The 27,236-nt window shown below is 37.0% G+C and overlaps 1 protein-coding gene across 1 annotated transcript; it reads left to right on the forward strand.

Annotated features, from left to right (window-relative positions):
* The first annotated feature begins 1,323 nt into the window (after positions 1-1,323).
* LOC141288078 (GPI ethanolamine phosphate transferase 2-like) lies at positions 1,324-26,945 on the forward strand. The gene is made up of 4 exons (XM_073820193.1): positions 1,324-1,364; positions 2,464-2,782; positions 9,454-9,617; positions 26,618-26,945. Exons 1-4 carry the CDS (start codon positions 1,324-1,326, stop codon positions 26,835-26,837), a joined length of 744 nt encoding a protein of 247 aa, XP_073676294.1. The 3' UTR covers positions 26,838-26,945.
* The last annotated feature ends 291 nt before the right edge of the window (positions 26,946-27,236 follow it).

The raw sequence follows: 27,236 nt of genomic DNA on the forward strand, positions 1-27,236 counted from the left end.
TTTTTGCATGTTATGTGTGAGGCTCTTTACAATATAACTTAGACAATATAACAGCTATGTCTATTGTAGTTTTGTCACGCTACAGTAATTGGTAGGGTATGACGGGCTAAAGGCCCCCTGGGATAAAAAGCGCCTTTGATATTATTTTCCTCTAAACCACTAGATGCCAGAAAAACATGCCATAGCGCTTTCTATGGGCGACATTTGACTCTTGAGTCGGGGGGAGCAAGGAAAAAAAAAAAAACTTTTTCGGCTGTTAGCATTACAACAATGTCGTACCGTATTGCAGCGCATCAAAGCAGTCAATAAGAGTGCTGCATTTTAGCCTGGGCCCTGACTTCTTCACACCCCTGGGGCTGGGCTTCGGACCAATTTTCACATCATAGTTCAGACGCGGGCCGGACATCAGGCCTGTTTTAGGCTTCTCCTTATTTTTATATTTTAGACATCCATTAATTATAGTGAAGAAAAAATGCTGTGCTGGTGGAAACAAAACAAGACTTCACTTTCGCTATCACTTTTGAGACCGGCTCGGACTGCGTTTAGTGTCCTTCAGCGCAGCTGGAAGAGATCCGCGTTCAAGCACACAATAGGCTGAAACTTGCCACAAAGCACCGGCAAAAAAAAAAAAAAAAAACAATGAATGTGTCGGGGCGAAAGAGTAAGGACATATTTGAATTATTTATTAATAAACTAGTGTATTCTGAGCCAGTCTCACAAAGATCCTGAATTGCAATCTCCTTTTTGGACACGCCTTTAGAGAGAAATTAAGTAATAATTTAAAGGGGTCATCGGATGCCCATTTTCCACAAGTTCATATGATTCTTTAGGGTCTTAATGAAAAGTCTCTAATATACTTTGATTAAAAATTCTCAATAGTAGTGTAAAAAAAACACCCCTTTACCTTGTCAAAATCAGCTCTGCAAAATTTCAGCTCATTTTAAGACATGGCCACTTTAAATGCCACGAGCTCTGCTCGCCCCGCCCCTCTCTGGGATTGTTTACCTTAGCCGCGTTTAGCTGCATTTAGCTGCGTTTATTGGCGAAACTTGCCAACAAGCACATTATTAAGAAAGGCCATTTGCAAAGATGCACAAAAAACCCTTATACTCACTTCTGCTGTGGGCGAAGCTGCATCAGGAACGGTTCGGCCGAAGATAGATGCATATGTAGATGAAAAACGAAAGTACCGTTAATCCTCTGCGTCTTCAGAGGCTCAGATGTCGGGAGGACTACTGCTGTGTTCATTATTACATCCGACAACAGAACACCTCAATCGCTCAATCTGAGACATTCTTGTCTTCCTCTGCACCGAGTCACACAATGGCGATCGAAGTCGGACAGTTTCAGCTCGGTGAGGGCGGGTCTAAGGTAAGGCGCTGTCGGTGTGTCATCACACCAACAAGAAGCTGAGAATGACCTGATTTAAAAAAGGGGATATTACTTTTCAAGATTAAAAAATACCAATGGGTAAATTTTTATCATTGTACGGTGGTTTGTGTACACAAATTGCCAACACACATTAATGTTCAAACAAAAAAAAAGTGAGTAAAAGTGAGTTTTGCATCTGATGACCCCTTTAAGTTTTTGTTTGTATATGATATGACAATAGTTTTCTCAAAAGATATGGTAAAATGCTCATGAAGTGACTCTCAATTCAGTTTATGTGTTCAGATTATGTTTATGTGTTCATGTGTTCATATTGAGGCGCGCTTTAGTATGTGTGTATTAAACAATACCACGCATCTACGCCATTCATTCACACAGAGACATGCAGAGCATGCAGGATTGATATTTAAATAGTGTTTTTGTGGCTTAGAATTCACAGACACTAGTTCATATCACATTTAGATTTAAGTGTAATGACCAACTTTTGACTTATTCATCCAAAATTCACCAAATTGACACTGCGACACAATCCATGTTATACAGTAAATTCCATTTTTATGACAGTATTCAATGATTCTGTCCACGTTTTCTGCATTACTACATTCTGATCTAGTTTAGCATATGGTACTGTATATTTGCCTCCTAAATAGCCTCAGTATACTTTGTGCTGACAGTAGGAGTATTTATTTGAGTTGTTTCGCTTACGGTGTGGTGTCTCTGCATCTCTGATGTTGACCTGATATTGTCCCAGCAGTTTTGCTGTGTTTACTACATTGTCAAAAGTGAGAAGGTGGTCTTTTCAGGCGGTTTCTGCTGATTTCCGCCAGGTGACCCCGCTGACCTCCTGTGGGCTATAATAAGTAACTTCTGCTCTCTGCTGCGAAGCACCAAACCTCTGTTATTGATTCTCTTCACAAGCTTTGCCTGAGATGAAGACAAGCCTTCAAACAAAAGGGTGCTCGCTGTCGATATTGATTCTTCCGTGTGTAAGATAGAAAGCAGGTGAAAATGTAAGTGTCTTTGATGAGCCTAAACAAGAATATTTCTTTCTGTGTTTCTCACGTTCTCTTTCAGAGGAACCGTTGAAGCACGATTCGTCTACGTTTTCGTCCTCGGTATCTTGTTCACCGGTGTGAAGGACCTGCTGCGCTCGCAGGTGATGTCGTCAGCGGTGGACAGCGGGCGGCTGAAGAGCAGAGGACTGTGGGAAGTGTACAGTGGTGTGGTGTTATTGGTGGCTTTGCTGTTCAGAGCTCATAATTTGCCCACGCTGACCTGCTGTCTGCTTATCCAGACCATCATGGCTCAGTTCATCTGGAAGAAACTGCACTACGATGCCGCCCAGACCACCATCATGCACTACTGGTTCGGCCAGGCCTTCTTCTACTTTCAGGTAATGATGAGAGGAGAACATCTTTAAGAATGGCTTAGTAAAGACAATAGAGGCCTTGTTTCCTCCATTAATGTATATCGATTATGTAATTGCAGTGCTATTGTTCTCAGGAACTTTTTCACACGTTGAGGTCGATCGCTTGGCCTAAACCCAAGATTGATTCCTTCATAACTTTAAACACTTTCCACACTGGATTTATAAATGATTTACCTTGATTAATTGTACTTATTTGGCACCGAACCGTGGTATGTTTGCGTTATATGCATTGTAATACCACCATTGAGACTAGCTAAAGGAATAGTGCACCCACAAATGAAAATTGCTCAATGGTTTACTCACCCTCAAGCCATCCTAGGTGTACATGACTTTCTTCTTTTAGATGAATACAATCAGAAAAACTCCTGGCTCTTCCAAGCGTTATAATGGCAGTGAATAGGTGTTAAGATTTTCAAGATTGTATTCGTCTGAAAGAGGAAAGTCATATACACCTAGAATTGCTTGAGGGTGAGTAAATCATGGGGCAATTGTAATTTTTGGGTGAATTTTCAATTTTGGGCTGGCTTGTGAACAGAATTGTCATCCTACCCTAAAGCAGATTGATTCATATGAAAAGTTTAAACAAACCTAAGTGTAAAAATGCCCTTTAGTATTACAAGCAATGACGACAGCAGAATTCTTCCATTCATTACAGATTTCCATTATAGAATCTTGACTCAGCAAAACGTGCAGGACTTTTCTTTACATATTTTATCAATTCAACCATAAAATCATCGGCTGCTGCTGCTGGAGACATTTTGAATAGCTTGTTGCATTATTTTTATACAGTTGTGGTCAAAAGTTTACAATCTGCAAAATGTTAATTATTTTAGCAAAATAAGAGGGATCATACAAAATGCATGTTATTTAAATAAAATGTTTCACATAAAAGACGTTTACATATAGTCCACCAGAGAAAATAATAATTTAATTTATAAAAATGACTTAATGCTGTGTTGTTACCTGAATGATTCAAAGCTGTGTTGTTTATTTATAGTTGTCATGAGTAGCTTGTTTGTCCTGAACAGTTAAACTTCCTGCTGTTCTTCAGAAAATTCCTTCAGGTTCCACCAATTTTTTGGTTTTTCAGAATTTTTGTGTATTTGAGATTCATCTTTTCACACTGAGGGACTCAACTTTTGATTTTCAACTATTACAGAAGGTTCAAACGCTCACTGATGCTTCAGAAGGAAAAACTAGGCATTAAAAGTGAGGGGTGAAAACTTTTGACAGAATAAAGATGTGTACATTTTTCTTATTTTGCCTAAATATCATATTTTTTTCATTTAGCACTGCCCTTCAGAAGCTACAAAAGATACTTTCTTGTTCCCCAGAAGACAAAATAAGTTCAATTTACTCTGATCTTCAAATTCAAGTTTCCAAGTTCTCACCCCGGGCTCTTAATGCATTGAGTTTCCTTCTGGAACATCAGTGAGCGTTTGAACCTTCTGTAATAGTTGCATATGAGTCCCTCAGTTGTCCTCAGTGTGAAAAGATGGATATGAAAATCATACAGTCATTGTTGGAAAGGGTTCAAATACACAAAAATGCAGGAAAACCAAAGAATTTGTGCGACCTGGAGAATTTTTCTAAAGAACAGCAGGCAGTTTAACTGTTCAGGACAAACAAGGGACTCAAACAACTATCATTAAACAAAAAAACAGCTGTGGATCATTCAGGTAACAACAAAGTGTTAAGAATCAAAGGGATGTAAACTTTTGAACAGGGTAATTTTTATAAATGTAACTATTATTTTCTCTTGTGGACTATATGTAAACATTTTTATGTGAAATGTTTTAGTAAAATAATTAACATTTTGCAGATTCTGCAAGGTGTATGTAAACTTTCGACTATAACTGTATTTATTTATTAAAGACAAATTTTTAAATATTCAAAATAGAAAATTTTTCCACAGTTTTACTGTTTTTTTACTTAATAAAGTGTATATTTGTTATTACTCTAAACTTTTGACCATTAGTATTAATGACCTCAAAACCGACAGGTGTGGAATAAAAGTAACAAAACTTTTTTGTCAGAGCGATGCCAGACGGATGGACTGTTTATAAACCTGATCAAAGGAATCAGTTTTATAATGAGACATCGAGAGTACATCAAGTCAGAGCTGAGCTGAGATGTGTGTGTGTGTGTGTGTGTGTGTGTGTGTGTGTAAGTGTGGGTCATAAATGGTGCTTTACTGGCCAATTATCATTTAAAGCACCCAAGCATGGAATTATGGGCTTGAAAATGACATCATCATTGAGGGACAGTCAGGGTCAATGCAGCTGAACTGTCCAAGGATGGATATATTCCTCTCCCTCTCTCTAGTCATTAAGCAGGGTGGAAGTGATTGTTAATTGTAAATTGTCACATTGATTTAGCTCGTTTTGTCAGGCCAGGCCCTTTTTCCACCCACTTTGACACTGCAAACTAGCATGAAATAATGGGAGTAAGAGAGGCAAGAGGAAAGCGATTGAGGAGGAGGATTTTCCAATCTCCTGGTCCTGACAGGAGCAACTGGAGTGACAGACACAGCGTCCTGTGAGCTGTGGAAAAAGCAGGATCTGTTCGTTTATTTCCCCCTCTTCCTCATCCGTCCATCAGCCGAGGGACCCTCAGACTGGAGTCTGTCAGCAATGACTAGAAACACAGTGCTTCTCTCACCTCACCTGAATAACTGCAGGACGCCTCAAACCTCTGCTGCATCACTTCACTACTGTTTATATCAACCGTTTCCAAACTTTTTCACGTAAAATATTTACCTGAAGTCCCCCTGAAATTTTGGGTTCATATTTAAATTATTTAATGACAAATTCACATGTTCATGGTTAATGGTCAAATGACATGAATGCTTTTTTGAAAATCTATTTTTAGTTAGTGTTTTATTTTGATTTGTTGTTATTTTAAAATGATTTATATAAAGGGCTGCACATATATAGGGAATGTTATAATTATTATTAATGTATTATTATTATTATGTTCAAGTTCTCTGGTGTTAGTTGTTTAATGGTCAAATGACATGAAAATGTTTTTTATATATATTTTTTTTATTTGTTTTTATTATAGTTATTTATATATAGGTCTGCAAACTCGTAATTCTGACTTATTTTCTCAGAATTGTGAGGTATAAACTTGCAATTCTGAGAAAAAAGGTCACAGTTGTGAGATATAAACTCTTAATTCTGAGAAAAATGTCAGAATTGTGAGATATAAACTCACAATTTTGAGAAAAAGTAACAATTGTGAGAAACAATTCTGAGAAAGTCAATTGTGAGACAAACTCAGATCTGAGAAAAAAAGGCAGAATTTTGAGTTTGTATCTCACAATTCTGACTTTATAACTCGCAATTGTGAGTTTGTTTCATACAAACAAGTCAATTGTGAGATGTAAATTTGCAATTGCAAGAAAAAAGTCAGAATTTTGAGATGTAAACTCACATTTTTTAAAAATGAGTCACAATTGTGAGATATAAACTTGCAATTTTGATAATAAAAGTCACAATTGTGAGATATATACTTGTAATTCTAAGAAAAATGTCACAATTGTGAGAAACTTGCAATTCAGAGAAAAAACAATTGTGAGAAACATGCAATTTTGAGAAAAAAAGTGACAATTAAAACAAGTAAAAATTGAGAAAAGTCAGAACTCACCACTGTGAGTTTGTATCATGCAATTCTGAAAAAAGTCAGAATTGCAAGATGTAAACTTGAAAGAAAAAGTCAGAATTTTGAGAAAAGTCACAAACGTGAGATATACAATCGCAATTTTGAAGTCACAATTGTGAGATATAAACTCATTTTTTTATAAAAAAAAAAAGTCACAATTGAGATATAAACTTGCAATTCTGAGGAAAAAAAGTCTGAATTTTGAGTTTATATCTTACAGTACTAACTTAACTTGCCATTGTGAGTGTGTATCACGCAGTTCTGAGAAAGAAAAGTGTTTTTTTTTTAATTCTGAAAAAAAGTCTGAATTGTAAGATATAAACTCAGTTTTGAGAAAAAGTCACAATTTTAAGAAAAACTTCACAATTGTAAGATATAAACAAAAAAAATCAATTTACGAGATAAACTCGCAATTTTGAGAGAAAAAAGTCAGAGTTTTGAGTTTATATCTCACAATTCTGACTTTATAACTCGCAATTGTACGTTTGTTTCATACAAACAAGTCAATTGTGAGATGTAAATTTGCAATTGCAAGAAAAAAGTCAGAATTTTGAGATATAAACTCACATTTTTTAAAAATGAGAGTCACAATTGTGAGATATAAACTTGCAATTTTGATAATAAAAGTCACAATTGTGAGATATATACTTGTAATTCTAAGAAAAATGTCACAATTGTGAGAAACTTGCAATTCAGAGAAAAAACAATTGTGAGAAACATGCAATTTTGAGAAAAAAAGTGACAATTAAAACAAGTAAAAATTGAGAAAAGTCAGAACTCACCACTGTGAGTTTGTATCATGCAATTCTGAAAAAAGTCAGAATTGCAAGATGTAAACTTGAAAGAAAAAGAAGTCAGAATTTTGAGAAAAGTCACAAATGTGAGATATACAATCGCAATTTTGAAGTCACAATTGTGAGATATAAACTCATTTTTTTTATAAAAAAAAGTCACAATTGAGATATAAACTTGCAATTCTGAGGAAAAAAAGTCTGAATTTTGAGTTTATATCTTACAGTACTAACTTAACTTGCCATTGTGAGTGTGTATCACGCAGTTCTGAGAAAGAAAAGTGTTTTTTTTTAATTCTGAAAAAAAGTCTGAATTGTAAGATATAAACTCAGTTTTGAGAAAAAGTCACAATTTTAAGAAAAACTTCACAATTGTAAGATATAAACAAAAAAATCAATTTACGAGATAAACTCGCAATTTTGAGAGAAAAAGTCAGAATTTTGAGTTTATATCTCACAATTCTGACTTTATAACTCGCAATTGTGAGTTTGTTTCATACAAACAAGTCAATTGTGAGATGTAAATTTGCAATTGCAAGAAAAAAGTCAGAATTGTGAGATATAAACTTGCAATTTTGATAATAAAAGTCACAATTGTGAGATATATACTTGTAATTCTAAGAAAAATGTCACAATTGTGAGAAACTTGCAATTCAGAGAAAAAAACAATTGTGAGAAACTTGCAATTTTGAGAAAAAAAGTCACAATTGTGAGATATTAACAATTTTGAGAAAAAAGTGACAATTAAAACAAGTAAAAATTGAGAAAAGTCAGAACTCACCACTGTGAGTTTGTATCATGCAATTCTGAAAAAAGTCAGAATTGCAAGATGTAAACTTGAAAGAAAAAGAAGTCAGAATTTTGAGAAAAGTCACAAACGTGAGATATACAATCGCAATTTTGAAGTCACAATTGTGAGATATAAACTCATTTTTTATTAAAAAAAGTCACAATTGAGATATAAACTTGCAATTCTGAGAAAAAAAGTCACAATTGAGACAAACTTGCAATTCTGAGGAAAAAAGTCTGAATTTTGAGTTTATATCTTACAGTACTAACTTAACTTGCCATTGTGAGTGTGTATCACGCAGTTCTGAGAGAGAAAAGTGATTTTTTTTTTAATTCTGAAAAAAAGTCTGAATTGTGAGATATAAACTCACAGTTTTGAGAAAAAGTCACAATTTTAAGAAAAACTTCACAATTGTAAGATATAAACAAAAAAAAATCACTTTACGAGATACACTCTCAATTTTGAGAAAAAAAGTCAGAATTTTGAGTTTATATCTCACTATTTTGACTTTATAACTTGCAATTGTGAGTTTGTATCACGCAATCCTTAAAAAAGTCTCAATTGTGAGAAAAGTGAGATATAAACTCGCAATTTTGAGAGAAAGTCACAATTCTGAGAAAAAAATTCACAACTGTGAGATAAAAAGTCGCAATTACCTTTTTTTATTTTTTATTCAATAGTGGAAACGCATTTCCATAGGATGCCTTTGTCCATATAATGGATTTTCTGGAAAGTAATTTGTTTTATTACTCCTCTGAGTCTCGCTTGTGGACTTTCTGCACGAGGGCGCCCTCCGGTGTCGAGTATGAATGAAATAAATAACGCTTGAGTCATTGAGTTTAATGCTCCATAATGGAGCTGGTGCTGGATTAGTATGTGTCATATTATTGTATGTGCACTATTAATTTTCAAATATCACTAATACCAGTATATTGCGACACCCCTAATTAACACAATAGCTATTTTCCATTATTTAAATATCATGATTATTGTCAATACTGGAATATCAAGACAACCCTAGGCATGTAATAAACATAAACTTCTATCCACAGAAATGTTGGAAATAATAAAGATTTCAGTTTTATAATCACACTATACTATATTGAGATACTATATCAAGATTTGAGTTTTATTGAGATATCCATCCACATTTATTTATTTTAATTTAACAATCGATTATTAGCTATTCATCAATTCACAAACCCCTATTTAGCATATATTTACAGTTAAGGGCTTTTCAAAGCCCCTAGCACAAAGTAGTAAAGGAAAATGTTAATTCCCTTCGTTCTCATGTTACTTAAGACAGCCATGACACATTCATTTTTTGAGAGCTTTATAAAATGTCAAAACGTATGTTAACTGTGTATGTTGATGTTTTATGGTCTCTTCAGGGAAACTCTAATAACATCGGGACAGTGGACATCTCTGTGGGTTTTGTGGGTCTGGAGAGTTATGTGGAAGCACCTGCCATTTTCTTGACGGCCCTGAGCACCTACGCAGGACCGCTGCTCTGGGCCTGTCATCTGCTGTGTTTCCTCAGCTCACAGAGAGACAGGTAACACACACACACACACACACAAGCTCATGTAATGTTGTACTGTAGGACTGGTGTTATATGATTTTATAGTGTTCTTATATAGTATGTCATTTCAACGTTGTTCCATGGGTATGCTAATAAAATGAGATTTGCATTTTCCTAACAGAATACCAACGCTAACAAGGCAGCAAAAGAAAAAAAGCTGAAGTAGCATATATAATAAGTAAATATAAATAGAGAAAAAGAATAGTGTTGAATATTTTAAGACTGAAAATACACTACCTTTCAAAAGTTTGGCTCAGTAGGATTTTTTTCTTATTGAAAAAATAACATTTCTTAAGCCGATTTCTGAAGGATCATGTGACACTGAAAACTGGAGTAATGATACTGAAAATTCAGCTTTGATCTCAGGAATAAACTACATTTTAGAATGTTGTTACAATGAAAATTAAAAAAAAAAATTAAATGTAAAAAAGTCTTTCACAATATTACTGTATTTTTTTATCAAATAAATGCAGCCTTGGTGAATGTAAGGACTTCTTTCAAAAACATTCTAAAAATCGTATCCCAAGCATTTGAACTGCAGTGTATTTACGTATTTGTTTAGTAGATGTTTGTATCTGAAGCATGTGTTTAATCAGGAATCCAAAAACCATGACATTGGCATTGCTAGTGTCAAGGTTAGTAATTTACCTGATCTACAGGACCAGTGACAATGCAGAAAACGCTAGAGGACGGTCTGAATGGAGCCTGTAGGTTAAGTGTTTCGAGCTGAATGCTGCCTTACAAAAATACAGTAATCATACTGAACATGGTTGACTTCCAAACAGGCCTCTTGAGCTTTCGAAGCTCAAAACTGGTTTCTGATTAAATGTATTTAAACTTTCGGCAAAAGCTAGTCCTAAAGAAACACAAACAACCTGTTATTCTCATCTAGAGTGCTTATCAAAATCTTTATGTACTGGTGACCGCAGTTTGTTTCGCTTTTGCCTTCTGTAGTAGTTTCAGCGAGAGACACTGCATTGATCACATCCACTTCTAATATTAGTCAGGGTTTCGTAGTTCTTCAGGATTTAGTCGTGTTAAAAAAAATATTAATATTAAATTTCACACAAGGTGCACAAGATGTTGCTTGATTTTCTTTGTAATTATTTCTATGAATTACTGAGTAAAAATTGTTACAAAGTAAATCCTACATCATTGTTTTGTCCATTTTCTAACTTGTCACTGACCCTTAGAAATAAACAGGCTTTCCTGGTGTACTATTAAAGAGATAACTCACCAAAAAAAAAATTACCCCATGATTTACTCACCTGCAAGGCATCCTAGGTGTATATAACTTTCTTCTTTCACACAAATACAATTGGAGGTATATTAAAAAATGCCCTGGCTCTTCCAGGCTTTATAATGGCAATTTATAAAGTATAAAGTTTATAAAGCTGTTAAGATGTTGCGATTATTAACCCCTTGGAGCTGCGTGGAGTACTTTTTATGATGGATGGATGCACTTTATTGGACTTCAAAATCTCAACACCCATTCACTGTCATTATAAAGTGTTGAGGAGCCAGTATTTTTTTTTATATAACTCCAATTATATTTGTCTGAAAGAAGAAAGTCATCTACATCTAAAATGGCTTGAGGGTGAGTAAATCATGGCGTTTTTTTTTTGTTTGTTTTTTTTGGGTGAACTATCCCTCCTATGTGTACTGTATAGGTATGTAAATAAATAATTTCTGATTGGATTATGTGATGTTAAACTTATTTTATTTTTAATTTTCGTTCTGTTTTAATAATAATAATAAAAATCTATAAAATCTATAGACATTTCAAATTAAATAAATCACAAAAAAATAAAACTTTACCTAAAATGAAAAATTAAATTAAATTAAATTAAATTAAATTAAATTAATTTAAAAAAAAGCTAAATATAAATACAAACTATAATAGTATCTCAATTATGCTAAAATAACCACATGTTTTTGCAGTTTTTAGGACTGTTGTGTATTGCCGTAGTTAGAGTTTTTCTACAAAGTTTGTCAAAGAACATTGTGTTTTACTCAACATTGCCCCTTAAAATAGAGTTTATGCAATAATGCTGCAACAGCCTTCCGATGTGATGCTTTTTTATTAAAAATACCACAGTGCAGTAAGAAAGCTTAAAATGACTTGTGAGTTATAAGGCAATAACAACGCTTCTGTAGTTCACTGTAATAGGGCCGTCTATAATCTTTCTTTTTTTTTCTCACAGCAAGCCTCTTCTTTCATTTTCTTTATAAATTTGTGCTGCATTTTTTCTAAAAAAAAAAAAAAATCTCAACATTTGTGTTACTTAAAAATAGAAAACACACAAAAAGACTTTTTTCAAAGATTCATGCCACATCCGCATATCAGTGATGCGTAATTACAGAGCATTATGGGAATATTAATCAGTGCTAGTCTTCTTAAGATAATTGTTTTAATGGCGCTTGAAGTGATCTGTCAGAGCGAATGAGGAATCGGGGGCAGTTATTAGAGCTCGAGCTGGTAATGATGGTACAATTAGAGCCACTCACAGAACAATGAATAATGGAAATCATGCCGAGACAATCAGACTTCACCCAAGATACTTACACACACACACTCACAGAGATTTTACTGGCCTCTTGATTTTTACACTCTGAAATTATTCTTAAAGAGGTCATTCCAGGAGGAATCAAATTTTCCTTGATCTTTTGAGCTAAAAGAGTTCAATGTGCTATCAAAACATACTGTAACGTTCAGCACTCAAGACTTCCTCCGCACTCTACAAAAATGTTCTGACGTCAGACCAAGACCACCCACATCCTCAGTGGCATTTGAAGTGTTCAGAAACTTTGTCCACCCAATCATGATGAGGTAATAAGGAGCAAGTACTGTAAGATAGATACTGTTATTACTGAACAGCTGAAGAACTTTCTTAAAAGGCGTTCACTGGCATTCTTGAGTTTATGGCAGCCCATAGAACCGCTTGTGGGAAGTTATGAAATTTGGCACACTGATAGAGGACAGTCTCAACATTAACCATAGCAAGTTTGGAGTCTCTAACTCAAACTCTTCATAGTGCCACCACTTTATACAAAATTTCACTCATGCTTTATGCTTAATAACTTTTGTAAGGTTTTGTAAGGTATAGAAGGAAAATTCGGTCCCACTTTACATTAGGTGGCCTTAACTACTATATACTTACATTTAAATTAATCATTTGGTAGAGTACACTTAATGTGTACATATATGTTTTTACATTGTACTTATATTTTTTAAAAATACCTATATGTATTGTATGTATGTATATTACATCTGTAATTAATTTCAGTAATTACATTAATAGTTACACTGTTGACTCATCCCTTACACCTTAACCAACTCTTAAACCTACCCATACCACCAAACCTGTCCCTAACCTTACCCATATCCCACCTTAATAGAAGCAAAAGTGTTTTGGAATACAATATGACCACAATAAGTACAGTCGTGGCCAAAAGTTTTGAGAATTACATAAATATTGGAAATTGGAAAAGTTGCTGCTTAAGTTTTAATAATAGCAATTTGCATATACTCCAGAATTTTATGAAGAGTGATCAGATGAATTGCATAGTCCTTCTTTGCCATGAAAATTAACTTAATCCCGAAAAAAAACTTTCCACTGCATTTCATTGCTGTCATTAAAGGACCTGCTGAGATCATTTCAGTGATCGTCTTGTTAACTCAGGTGAGAATGTTGATGAGCACAAGGCTGGAGATCATTATGTCAGGCTGATTGGGTTAGAATGGCAGCTTGACATGTTAAAGGGGTGATGCTTGAAATCATTGTTCTTCCATTGTTAACCATGGTGACCTGCAAAGAAACGCATGCAGCCATCATTGTGTTGCATAAAAATGGCTTCACAGGCAAGGATATTGTGGCTACTAAGATTGCACCTAAATCAAAAATTTATAGGATCATCAAGGACTTCAAGGAAAGAGGTTCAGTTCTTGTTAAGAAGGCTTCAGGGCGTCCAAGAAAGTCCAGCAAGCGCCAGGATCGTCTCCTAAAGAGGATTCAGCTGCGGGATCGGAGTGCCACCAGTGCAGGGCTTGCTCAGGAATGGCAGCAGGCAGGTGTGAGCGCATCTGTACGCACAGTGAGGCCAAGACTTTTGGAAGATGGCCTGGTGTCAAGAAGGGCAGCAAAGAAGCCACTTCTCTCCAAAAAAAAATCAGGGACAGATTGATCTTCTGCATAAAGTATGGCGAATGGACTGCTGAGGACTGGGGCAAAGTCATATTGTCTGATGAAGCCTCTTTCCGATTGTTTGGGGCATCTGGAAAAAGGCTTGTCCGGAGAAGAAAAGGTGAGCGCTACCATCAGTCCTGTGTCATGCCAACAGTAAAGCATCCTGAGACCATTCATGTGTGGGGTTGCTTCTCATCCAAGGGAGTGGGCTCACTCACAATTTTGCCCAAAAACACAGCCATGAATAAAGAATGGTACCAAAACACCCTCCAACTGCAACTTCTTCCAACAGTCCAACAACAGTTTGGTGAAGAACAATGCATTTTCCAGCACGATGGCGCACCGTGCCATAAGGCAAAAGTGATAACTAAGTGGCTCGGGGACCAAAACGTTGATATTTTGGGTCCATGGCCTGGAAACTCCCCAAATCTTAAAACTTGTGGTCAATCCTCAAGAGGCAGGTGGACAAACAAAAACCCACTAATTCTGACAAACTCCAAGAAGTGATGAAAGAATGATGAAAGAATGGGTTGCTATCAGTCAGGATTTGGCCCAGAAGTTGATTGAGGGCATGCCCAGTCGAATTGCAGAGGTCCTGAAAAAGAAGGGCCAACACTGCAAATACTGACTCTTTGCATAAATGTCATGTGATTGTCCATAAAGGCCTTTGAAACGTATGAAGTGCTTGTAATTATATTTCAGTACATCACAGAAACAACTGAAACAAAGATCTAAAAACAGTTTAGCAGCAAAACTTTGTGAAAACTAATATTTGTGTCATTCTCAAAACTTTTGGCCACGACTGTACAGTACATTGTACTTATTTTATGATGTAAGTACATAGTTGTTAAGACAACCTAATTTAAAGTGTGACCAAAAATTTTTTTTTCCCCTGAAAAAAGGAGTAACTTCTGAATGGTTTGGCCAAAAATCACAAACTAGTCTCTGTAGATTCGGTGCCCCTGCTGAAAAAAACAGCATATGATGGTTAGGTATGCATAAACCAGCAAAGGACCAGCATTAACAAGCTGAGGACCAACATTAACCAGCAAAGGACCAGCATAAACCAGCAAAGGAGCAGCATAAACCAGCTAAAAGCAGCATCCCAGCACCAAAACATACCTACAGCATATGCTGTTTTTTTCAGCAGGGGCAGCATGCCGAGATGAGCCATACCCAATTTTCCCATGTCGGCCATTTTGGATTTTGTCGTAAAATGTTATATTTCACAAGCGCATTGAAATTTTGTAACGAAAATTGGCATGTGTCTTCGGCACCATGCCCTGGCCAGATTTAGACATTTTGGGGCAGCGCCACCATGTGGGCAAAAGTTATAAAGAAATTTTAAAAAATGCTAATACCTTTTCATTAAATTGGCATATTGTAATGAAACTGGTCAATGTTTTCTTTGGGTCATTCCGGGAACATAGATACCAGTTTTGCCATAAGCTGTGTCTCATTTAGAAGGCTGCACCCTCCGGAGGTCACATTCGAAGGCTGCATACATCATCAAGGCTGTCTCATTTAAGAAAAGCAAGTAGGACACTTCAAATTTCAAATGCGACCCTCGAATACAACCTCCTTTCACAGGAATTTGGAGGATGCATGAGGTGTATCCTTTGCTACTACAGATAAACCACAATTCTTTGCATATCCTTATTTTTAAGCTGATAAGCTGCAGCTCCTCAAACATTGAACAAAATAAAACAAGCTTTTTTTTTTCAAATTACTTTTCAAATTTAGAAATAAATTTCCTTCATTTAAGTAGTGTGAGAGTGCAATGATGCCGTCTCGTTTATTTCTAGGTTGAGGACAATTCGTATACACATCCTACAGAGGATGCAACCTCCAGAGGATTTGACCTCCGGAGGGCGCAGCCTTCTAAATGAGACACAGCTATAGTCAGCCAAACCTCCTATCCGCCATTTTGATTTATGTTGAAAACCTACTTTTTCAAACTGCTCCTAGACTGTTGGTCTAATTTTCATCAAATTTGACTTAGATCATCTTCAGACCATGCTGGCAAAAAGTTATTGATTAGTCAAAAGTAATAAACCATCCATTAACCATCAATAATGAAATAAAAAAAAATGCTAATAACTTTTGATAAAATAAGCCTATTGTAAATTAAACTGGACTGGATAATTCTTGGGTCATTCTGGGAACAATTTTGCCAAAGTCAGTTTTGCTGGCAAAAATGTATGTATTTTGTGTCTATATACAAAATGGCTATCGTTTAATGCATCAACAAATTTGCTGGAATGATGCCAAGCTGCATCTGAGTCTTTATCTCTGCAAAGCTTTGAGATATTGAAACCAAACTTTGTATGTGCCATTGTCACCTCACACTGACCACGCACATTAATTTGGTAACAGTGCCACCTATTGGTCAAAAGTGATAAACCATCCATCAGCCATCAATAATTAAAATTTAAAAAAATGCTAATAACTTTTGAGGAAATAAGCCTATTGTAATGACTGAGCTCATAGTAATCCTTGGGTTGTGCCGAGAACATACATATCAATTTTGCCATAGTTAGCTGATATTTTTGTCTACCATTTTGATCTTGAAAACATATATTTTTTAAACTCCTCCTAGACTGTTGGTCCAATTTATTTACCAAATTTGATTTAGATCATCCTCAGACCATGCTGGAAAATGTTATGGATTTGTGTGTCGATATACAAAACGGTTATCGTTTAACGCATCAACGAATTCGCTGGAATGATGCCAAATTGTGTCTGAGTCTGTATCTCTGCAAAGCTTTGACATATTGACAGCCAACTTTGTATGTGCCATTGTCACCTCACACTGACCACGCCACATCAATTTAATAACAGTGCGACCTATTAGTCAAAAGTGATAAATCATCCATTAACCATCAATAATGAAATTTCAAAAAAATGCTAATAACTTTTAAGGAAATTGTAATGACCGGGCTCAAAATAATCCTTGGGTCATGCCAAGAACAGATACCAATTTTGCCATAGTTAGATGAACTTCTTGTCCAACATTTTGATTTATCTTGAAAAACTACTTTTTCAAACTCCTCCTAGACTATTGATCCGATTTTCACCAAATTTGACTCAGATCATCTTCATAACATTCTGGCAAAAAGTTATGGATTTTGTGTAGATATACAAAACAGTTATTATTTATTTTTGCTGGAATGATGCCAGACTGCATCTATAGCTTTGCAAAGCTTTGACATAATGACACCAAACTTTGTATGCGTCATTGCCACCTCACACTGATAATGCCACATCAATTTGGTAACAGTGCCATCTATTAGTCAAAAGTGATAAACCATCCATTAACCATCAATAATGAAATTTAAAAAAAAATCTAATAACTTTTGAGGAAATAAACCTATTGTAAAGAAATAATCATTGGGTCATGCCGAGAGCATCAATACCAATTTTGCCATAGTTAGCCGAACTTCCTGTCCGCCATTTTGATTTTCTTTAAAAAACTACTTTTTAAAACTTCTCCTAGACCATTTGTCTGACTTTACCAAATTCGAGTCTGTTGTGACAAAAAGTCATGTCGATAGACCAAATTTCATACAGCACCACAACAAATTTGAGGCATGATGCCAAAATGACTTTGGGGTTGTATCTCCCTTGACCACACCATATCAATTTGATAACAGCGACACTTACTGGTCCACAGTGATAAATCTTTCAATCACAATAATAGTGACTGCATTTGATTTTTCAGCTGTTTTGCTTAAAATCATAAATATCTTTAATTGCTCATTGATGTAGTTGGTCTGATGCCTGCCAGCCATGCTGGCATTACTTATCTTGCCTTCTTTGTGGTTGTAGTTGTTGTTGTTTATTTCTAGCAAGATCTGGCAACACCAGTTCAAGTCAAAGTCATATCATGCTCTGTGATTTCGTACACCACATACAGAAAAGTCACAACTCTCATATGCATTTAAATTCATCATTAACAACTAGTTGTTCAGTACGGTTTTGTATTCACTGTGTAGAATTTCTGTAAATGCAGTTGCGGAGTTAATTTGGTTGTAGATTGCTGTCATCACTCCTGTAAATGACTGAACTGTGTGGACAGAACAGAATTAAGCACTAAAAGGTGAATTGACAACCAAATTTAGCTGCAGTGTGTACGTGGCCTTTGTGTAGCAGCTGCAGATCCTTCGGAAGGATCCCAATGTTAAAGCGTGGTGCTGCATTTTATTAGAGCTGTTTCTCATTTTGCATGCAAACACAGAGGGCATTTACATACTGTTATAAGTTTTAAAGGCACGACAGTCTTAGGTGGGGTTTGAGAGTTGTTGTTTTCATCATGTTTATGTAAAATATTAATATTCATGATTTTTAAACCATTTTAGTGTGTAGAATAGTGTGGTCATGATGGAATTCATATCTGATTATCTTAAAACAATGGATGCTTGCATTATTTATTTGCTTTTACACCAGCACTTTAGTATTGCATCATCTTTTTTCAGGTATGCCTGAGAATGGTACATTGTGTCCTGCAATTTTGAGATAATTACATTACATGTATGCCATTACTGTCCATAGAAGTGTGTGTAAACACTCATTTCAATAGTATATTATGCCAGTTCTGATGACAGTCTTGATTTATTTACTATTATAAATATTATAGTATTAATTATTGGATCATGAAGTATTTGAATTTTTGTGGTATTACTTATTGAAGTATGAATAACAACAACAACATCGACAACAATTTTTTTTCCTCTATTTTTTGCTCCCTCAAGTACAAAGTGACAGCAGTATAACAGTATAATGTATGGGATAGAAACAGGATGTTTGTGTGATAGATGGGCAGTGTTTGAGCAGCATCCTGCATGAGTGGAACTATTTGCATGGTTTGGGAGTGTTTGAATTGCACTCGTTGGACCCTCATGAATCAATATGAGCAGCTGCATTGTGTCAGTAAAGTCAGGATGGGGCAAAATTTGGAATTAAAGAACTGGAAGAATTAGAAAATAACTGCTTCAAATTAATTATAAAATGGAAGTTGGAATTTTATTTGGAATGACAAGAATCATATATCGTCTGTCTGTCTGTCTGTGTGCATTAGCTATAAAAATAAGTTTAACATATGATGGATCCTGAGAAAATAGTTTTTCCACTCAGATCCACATACTGTAGGTTAATTTACATTTATTTAATCGATAGTTTATCTATCTGTCTGTCTGTCTGTCGTTCTGTTGTTCTATCACTCCATCTATCTATCTGTCTGACGTTTTGTTGTTCTATCACTCCATTTATCTGTCTGTCTGTCTGACATTCTGTTGTTCTATCATTCCATTTATCTGTCTGTCTGTCTATCTATCTATCGTCTGTCTGACATTCTGTTGTTCTATCACTCCATTTATCTGTCTGTCTCTGTCGTTCATTAGTTCTACCATCTATCTATCTATCTATCTATCTATCTATCTATCTATCTATCTATCTATCTATCTATCTATCTATCTATCTATCTATCTATCTATCTATCTATCTATCTATCTATCTATCTATCTATCTATCTATCTATCCTGCCCTCCAAAGGCAAAGCACAGTAACTACACATTTGGTCAAAATTGAGTTAAGGCTTAAACTGGACTTTGAGACAACTGTTTTGTCTTGTGGCAAAGTCTCCTGGTTCAATTTTGTCCCGTTTCAGAGAAACGTTCAGAGAAACGAGAGTGTCAACATGTTTGACTAGCTGTTGTAAAAACTTTAAAGGCATTTTTTTTTTTCAGTTTCAGTGTTCCCGTAGTTATTGTACTTTGCCTTTGGATGGCAGTATCTATCTATCTATCTATCTATCTATCTATCTATCTATCTATCTATCTATCTATCTATCTATCTGTCTATCTGTCTATTCTGTCTGTTAAAATTTGAATCCTTCAAACTTCAAACCTTCAAAACTTTGCTTTTCTAGTTACAAATGAGTTTCTTTGAATTTCAGTTAATGTTGCTTCCATTTACATTCAAACTGCTACATGCCACTTTACTTGCTCAATTCAAATTCAGGAATTAAATTGGACTTTAAAAGCCTTTCGTAATTCACATGACCCTGATAGATGAACTCTACATATCCCATAATCCCACATAAATGCAGAGTATCAAACTCTGTCTGTGTGAACCACCCACTCTTTATTTATCTCATTATAAAGTCTGTCCCTGTGAGGCTAGAAGATTTCCCCTAAAGTGCTGTCCGACTACAGCCTGATAAATGAGTGCCTTAAGTGGTCAGACGTTCAGTCTGACATATATAATTCAGCATGCTCAGTCAGCAGTGTCACTACAGCACACACACACATGCACAAGATCCAGGAAATGCTCTTTGATCAATACTCCGCTTTCTGGAATCCCAGCAGGCCCGGCTGACCCGTCCCCCGTCTGAGCCGAGCATTTACACAATCCATTTGAGAGAGAGAAATACGGAGGCTTGTTAGGAGATATTTCATTTCCTCCAAGGCAACAGGTGCTTTGTGTTCAGGGATATTGAATCCTGCGAACAATCTACTACCCGAGTGTCTGAGGTGTGGATTTGAATTGCAAATGCCTTCATCCGCCGGCAAACTCCTCGTGAGGCGGAGAAGGACCACTGTTCTGTTCGCAGAGATATTTGTGACAGACGCGGGAAAATGATTTTAGGCAGTGCTGTCGGGAATCAGCAGCGGGGACCGTGATGTGGCTGTAGAGTTTAAAGAAGATTCACTGCGAGTACGAGCAGCTCCGCAGGTCTGGAAATCAGCCTGTCTGCTTAGACAAGTGACCTGTCAGTCAAAATGATGGGGCAGTCAAAACTGGACAGAAAAATGTACTGTTTCTCAGTCAATTCAGTATTAAATGTGGTTTGCTGTTGTTGTATTGTGTTTAACACAAGTGTTGATCTATACTGTAGTGTGTCCAACAGAGCAGAGAGCATTGTGTTTTTGCCTAGATCAGTTTCTTTTTCACTCTGTCTACTCTTAGTAAACTATATTGTCGTTTCTGTCACATTTCTATTTTTTAAAACTTGCAGAAGTAGTAGAATCTCGCCAAGATTGCTTGGGATTTTTGTATGTTACGACAGCAAAAACAAACAAACTTGAAAGGATAGTCCACTCCAAATAAAAAAATTGCCATTCCAAACCTGTATGACTTTCTTTCTTCTCCAGAACACAAAAGAAGAAACACCATTAAATTACCATAAATGTAGTCCAAATGCTTTGTGTGTCCTACAGAAGAAAGAAAGTCATGAGCAAATCACTGTCTCTTTAAATGTGTTGTGTCCTCTTTATGGTAGTGATTTCTCTTGTCAGTCTTCGGCTTTTGCTTGTTTGTCTCGTAACGCAATTTAAATTCACTGATTAGTTTCCAGGTTGAACCCTGCACCGCTATCTCACTTATCCTTGTCTGGTTCTCTTTCACTGTCACATAAAATCTGTGAGCGTAATTACGCCGGAGAGGAAATCTCCCAGAATGAGTCTCTCTCTCTCTCTCTCTCACCCTGTGAGAGGGGTTTTTATAGGCCAGACTGCGGCAGTCCCTTTGGGTGGAAGAATGAAGGAGTTTAAACTCACAACAAAGCATGCCAGGCCATCTCGCTCATCCGGGGAGCATCTTCAGCCGGCTCGATCCAGCTCGCTGTTTGTGAAAGATGGGAGCTGCATGCTTGATTATTTTCTCCTAATGTTTCACTTGTCATATCAGTATTGACAGAAAGCACTGTGTTTACCACTTTGGGGAATTGGGCTATCAATATTTATGTCGCCATAACAATAAATTTCCATTTTTAATGCAAGGCTGGTGCCGGAATGTCTTTGACTTGTGTCCGCAGATAGTGGGGCTTTTGCTGTTTGCAGCTGTAGAAACTGCCCTACATCCAAATTCTTGTGAACAAGGAATGAGGGCATTTGTTCCTTGGAGAAGCCGAACTCTCACAGTGGGAGTCAAAGGCTGGCCGGACTGCTTGCACATTGATTTGCCCAGGGCTAGAGAAAAGATTTCTGATACAACCGCCTGCAATCCAAGAACCAGATTCTGGTGTCTATCGTATGAGTAACAGCTCTTCAGGCTGAAACACTGCATATTTTTTAAAACAAGAGTTTCAATGACAGAAAGCTATTTTATTATAGGTTGGGGCCATCTAGTCCAGTCCTGCTCATTCTAGACCAGTTTAGTCCAAAGTAGTGTAAACCTGTCCAGTTTATAGATTGAGTGCATCTAATCTAGCCGAACCATAATTTAGTGCAATATACAGGTCCTTCTCAAAAAATTAGCATATTGTGATAAAGTTCATTATTTTCTGTAATGTACTGATAAACATTAGACTTTCATATATTTTAGATTCATTACACACAACTGAAGTAGTTCAAGCCTTTTATTGTTTTAATATTGATGATTTTGGCATACAGCTCATGAAAACCCAAAATTCCTATCTCAAAAAATTAGCATATTTCATCCGACCAATAAAAGAAAAGTGTTTTTAATACAAAAAAAAGTCAACCTTCAAATAATTATGTTCAGTTATGCACTCAGTACTTGGTCGGGAATCCTTTTGCAGAAATGACTGCTTCAATGCGGCGTGGCATGGAGGCAATCAGCCTGTGGCACTGCTGAGGTGTTATGGAGGCCCAGGATGCTTCGATAGCGGCCTTAAGCTCATCCAGAGTGTTGGGTCTTGCGTCTCTCAACTTTCTCTTCACAATATCCCACAGATTCTCTATGGGGTTCAGGTCAGGAGAGTTGGCAGGCCAATTGAGCACAGTAATACCATGGTCAGTAAACCATTTACCAGTGGTTTTGGCACTGTGAGCAGGTGCCAGGTCGTGCTGAAAAATGAAATCTTCATCTCCATAAAGCTTTTCAGCAGATGGAAGCATGAAGTGCTCCAAAATCTCCTGATAGCTAGCTGCATTGACCCTGCCCTTGATAAAACACAGTGGACCAACACCAGCAGCTGACATGGCACCCCAGACCATCACTGACTGGGTTCTTGACACTGGACTTCAGGCATTTTGGCATTTCCCTCTCCCCAGTCTTCCTCCAGACTCTGGCACCTTGATTTTCTGAATGACATGCAAAATTTGCTTTCATCCGAAAAAAGTACTTTGGACCACTGAGCAACAGTCCAGTGCTGCTTCTCTGTAGCCCAGGTCAGGCGCTTCTGCCGCTGTTTCTGGTTCAAAAGTGGCTTGACCTGGGGAATGCGGCACCTGTAGCCCATTTCCTGCACACGCCTGTACACGGTGGCTCTGGATGTTTCTACTCCAGACTCAGTCCACTGCTTCCGCAGGTCCCCTAAGGTCTGGAATCGGTCCTTCTCCACAATCTTCCTCAGGGTCCGGTCACCTCTTCTCGTTGTGCAGCGTTTTCTGCCACACTTTTTCCTTGCCACAGACTTCCCACTGAGGTGCCTTGATACAGCACTCTGGGAACAGCCTATTCGTTCAGAAATTTCTTTCTGTGTCTTACCCTCTTGCTTGAGGGTGTCAATGATGGCCTTCTGGACAGCAGTCAGGTTGGCAGTCTTACCCATGATTGCGGTTTTGAGTAATGAACCAAGCTGGGAGTTTTTAAAAGCCTCAGGAATCTTTTGCAGGTGTTTAGAGTTAATTAGTTGATTTAGATGATTAGGTTAATAGCTCGTTTAGAGAACCTTTTCATGATATGCAAATTTTTTGAGATAGGAATTTTGGGTTTTCATGAGCTGTATGCCAAAATCATCAATATTAAAACAATAAAAGGCTTGAACTACTTCAGTTGCGTGAAATGAATCTAAAATATATGAAAGTCTAATGTTTATCAGTACATTACAGAAAATAATGAACTTTATCACAATATGCTAATTTTTTGAGAAGGACCTGTAGTCTAGCCCAGTCAGTGTAGTCCAGTAAAATTAGCTCTAGTTCAGTGAAGTGAATTGTAGTCTAGTCCATTTTATAAACTGAGGCCATTTAATCTAGCCTAACCCACTTGAGTCCATTCTAGTCCAGTCTAATTCATTTTAGTCCAAAGTAATCTATCCAGATTTAATCCAGTGTATCATCAACTCCAGTCCGGTTTGTAGATCAAGGGTTGAGGCCATCTTATCTAGCCTAATCCTTGGTCCATTCCTGCCCATTATAGTCTAATTCAGTTTAGTGTAGTCTAGCCCTGTCAATCTAGTCCAGTAAAATCAACTCCAGTCCAGTTCAGTGAAATGTAGTCCAGTCCAGTTTATAGATTAGGGTCATTTATTCTAGCCTAACCCACTTAAATACATTATAGTCAAGTCAAATCTATTTCAGTCCAAAGTAGTCTAAATCAATCCAGTCTGTCATCAGCTCCAGTCCAGTTCATAGATTGAGGCCATCTAATCTAGCTAATCCACTTCAGTCCATACTAGTCCACTCTTGCCCATTCTAGCCCAATTGAATCTGGTTCAGTCTATTATAGTCCAGTGTAATTCAGTTCAATGTAGTCTAGCCTTGTCAGTCTAGTCTAATAAAATCACCTCTAGTTCGGTGAAATGTTGTCCAGTCCAGTTTATAGATTAAGATTAGATTAGCCTAACCCACTTAAATCCATTGTAGTCTAGTCCAATTAATTTCAGTTCATTGTAATCTAAACCAGTCCAGTCCGTCATCAGCTTATTGGTTAAGGCCATCTAATCTAGTTTAACCCACTTCAGGACATTCTAGTCCAGTCCAATCCAGTTCAGTCAAAAGTAGTCTAAACCAATCCAGTCTATCATCAACTCCAGTCTAGTTTACAGGTTAAGGCTATCTAATCTATTTTAACCCACTTCAGTTCATACTAATCCAGTCCTGCCCATTATAGTCCAGTTAAATCTGGTTTAGGCCATTCTAGTGCCATCTAATTCAGTTCAGTGTAGTTTAACCCTGTTAATCTAGTCCAGTAAAATCAATTCCAGTCCATTTCAGTAAAATGTAGTCCAGTGCAGTTTATAGATTTATAAACAGACTTTTAATCTGGCCTAAACAATCAGTCCAGTCCAATCCAATTTAGTAATCTAAACCAAAAAGTAGTCTAAACCAATACTGCCTATCATCAACTCCAGTCTAGTTTACAGGTTGAGGCCATCTAGCCTAACCCAGTTCAGTCTATACTAGGCTATTCCTGCCCATTATAGTCCAGTTCAGTCTGGTTCTGTCCATTTTAGTCAATTCTAATTCAGGTCAGTGTAGTCTAGATCTGTCAATCTAGTCCAATACAATCAACTCCAGTCCAGTACAGTAAAATGTAGCCCAGTCCAGTTTATGGATTGAGGCCATTTAATACTAACCTGACCCACTTTAGTCCATTCTAGAACAGTTCTATCCATCAAAGTCCACTGTAATCTAACCAAATCCAGTCTGTCTTGCCTAACCCATTTCAGTCCATACTAGTCTATTCCTACCCCAGTCTGGTTCCATCCATTGTAGTCCAGTCTGATTCATTTCAGTGTAGTCTAGCCCTGTCAATCTAGTCCAGTAAAATCAACTCCAGTCCAGTTCAGTGAAATGTAGTACAGTCCATTTTTTTGATTGAGGCCATTTATTCTATCCTAACCAACTTCAGTCCATTTTAGTGCAGTCCAATCCAATTCAGTCCAAAGGAATCTAAACCAATCTATTCTATCATCAGTTCCAGTCTAGTTTACAGGTTGAGGCCATCTAATCTAGTCTAACCCACTTCATTGCATACTAGTCCAGTCTTGCCCATTTCAGCCCTATTCAATGTAGTACAATGTTATTCATTCTATGTAGTCTAGCCCTGTCAGTCTAGTCCAGTAAAACCAACTCCAGTCCAGTTCACTGTAGTATAGTTGGCTCAGTTATAGTTTGAGGCCATCTAATCTAGCCTAACCTACTTCTAGTCTGTTATCAACTCCAAAGGTTGAGGTCTGTTATCAACTTAGTCCAATTCAGTGCAATGTAGTCCAGTCCAGGTCATAGGCTGAGGTCATTTAAACTAGCCTAGGCCACTTCAGTTCATGCTAGTCCAGTCCTGCACTTTCTAGTCCAATTCTATCCCTTCTAGTCCAGTCCAATTCATTTCAAAGTAATCTAGCCCAGTCTAGTCTATCAGATCCAGTCCAGTTTATAGGTTGAGGTTATTTAATCTAGCCTAGCCAACTTCAGTTCATGCTAGTCCAGTTCTGTCCTTTCTAGTCCAGTTCAATCCCTACTAGTCCAGTCTAGTTCAATTCATTCCAATGTAATCTAGCCCAGTCTAGTCTATCAAATCCAGTCCAGTTTATAAATTGAGGGCATCCAATTTAACCTAACACAATTCAGTCCATACTAGTACAGTCCTACCCAGTCCAGTCCAATTTGATTTAAAGTAGTCCATTCCAGTCTAGTATCAACTCCTGTCCAGTTAAGTGAAATGTAGTTGAGTAATTTCCAGAAAATTTACTCTAGTTCAGTTCATGTCCATTCCAGTCCTTTCCATCTAGCCCAGTCAAGCACTTGCCAGTCTAATGCAGTCTGGGCCTGCTTGATCCAGTCTGTTCATTCCATTAAGGTCCCATTATCTTTTAGAGCGTCGGATTATTGCGTCTAGACCTGGTGATAGCTTTGTCATCAGACCATGACAGGGGGCGTTTGTCTTGATAAATGTACAATAGACATTTGCCTTGAAACATAGCGCATAATCATAGGTTATTAAAGGAAGTTATACCTTTTCCATTAGCATTAAATGAGGAATGAACCACAGTCAATGAGACCTGATGGTTTTATGACTACAGTATTATGTAGTGACACATATCATAGACTCACACCAGATCATAACATCTTAATTCTGGTCTTTTTCTCTCTCTTTCAGGGCTGTAATGGGGCTCGGTCATGGCAGCTACTGCTTCGCGCTCCTGCGGTCCATCCCAGCCGTGTTTTACGTGGTTCTGGTCACCAGTCTCCGATACCACCTTTTCATCTGGAGTGTGTTTTCTCCAAAACTCTTGTACGAGGCCATGCACACCCTCATCACCACCGCCGTGTGTCTGTTTTTCACCTTTATGGATCAGGAACGCTCAGCCAGACCATGAACACCAAGGCAGAACCAGAACCAAACCAAACTCAGGTACACGGTGCAATTGAGTTTAGTGCACCAAAAGGAGAGAGGAAAAACAATGGGAGAAGGTTCTAGGTAATTCTACTACTATGAGGTCAATATTGAGAATCCAGAGCTTACATGGAGGTTTGACTCGCTCTATTGACTTTTACTCATTTGTGTGTATGTGATTAAATTATTTTTATATTTTTGAGAGGTCTTTGATAGTGCAGATAAAGTATGACGAAACTTGTGGGCGTACATATGATAGTCCCTCTCATTCTCTATGCAGTTTTTCTTCCTAAAGCTTTACAGATAATGGAGAGTGTAATTCTTTTTGTATCTTGCAATTTCCGCCCCTGACCGTTGCTTCACCTCTAGAATAATACGAGAT

Source organism: Garra rufa, chromosome 16 (genome assembly GCF_049309525.1).
Source record: "Garra rufa chromosome 16, GarRuf1.0, whole genome shotgun sequence".
NCBI lineage: Eukaryota > Metazoa > Chordata > Actinopteri > Cypriniformes > Cyprinidae > Garra > Garra rufa.

What these genes read in the sequence shown, in the direction of transcription:
- LOC141288078 (XM_073820193.1), top strand. Translation starts at nt 1,324, where the DNA reads ATGGCGATCGAAGTCGGACAGTTTCAGCTCGGTGAGGGCGG. An exon ending in AGGCCTTCTTCTACTTTCAG is followed by an intron (nt 2,783 to 9,453) that starts GTAATGATGAGA and finishes TGGTCTCTTCAG; the next exon opens with GGAAACTCTAATAACATCGG. An exon ending in CTCAGCTCACAGAGAGACAG is followed by an intron (nt 9,618 to 26,617) that starts GTAACACACACA and finishes TCTCTCTTTCAG; the next exon opens with GGCTGTAATGGGGCTCGGTC.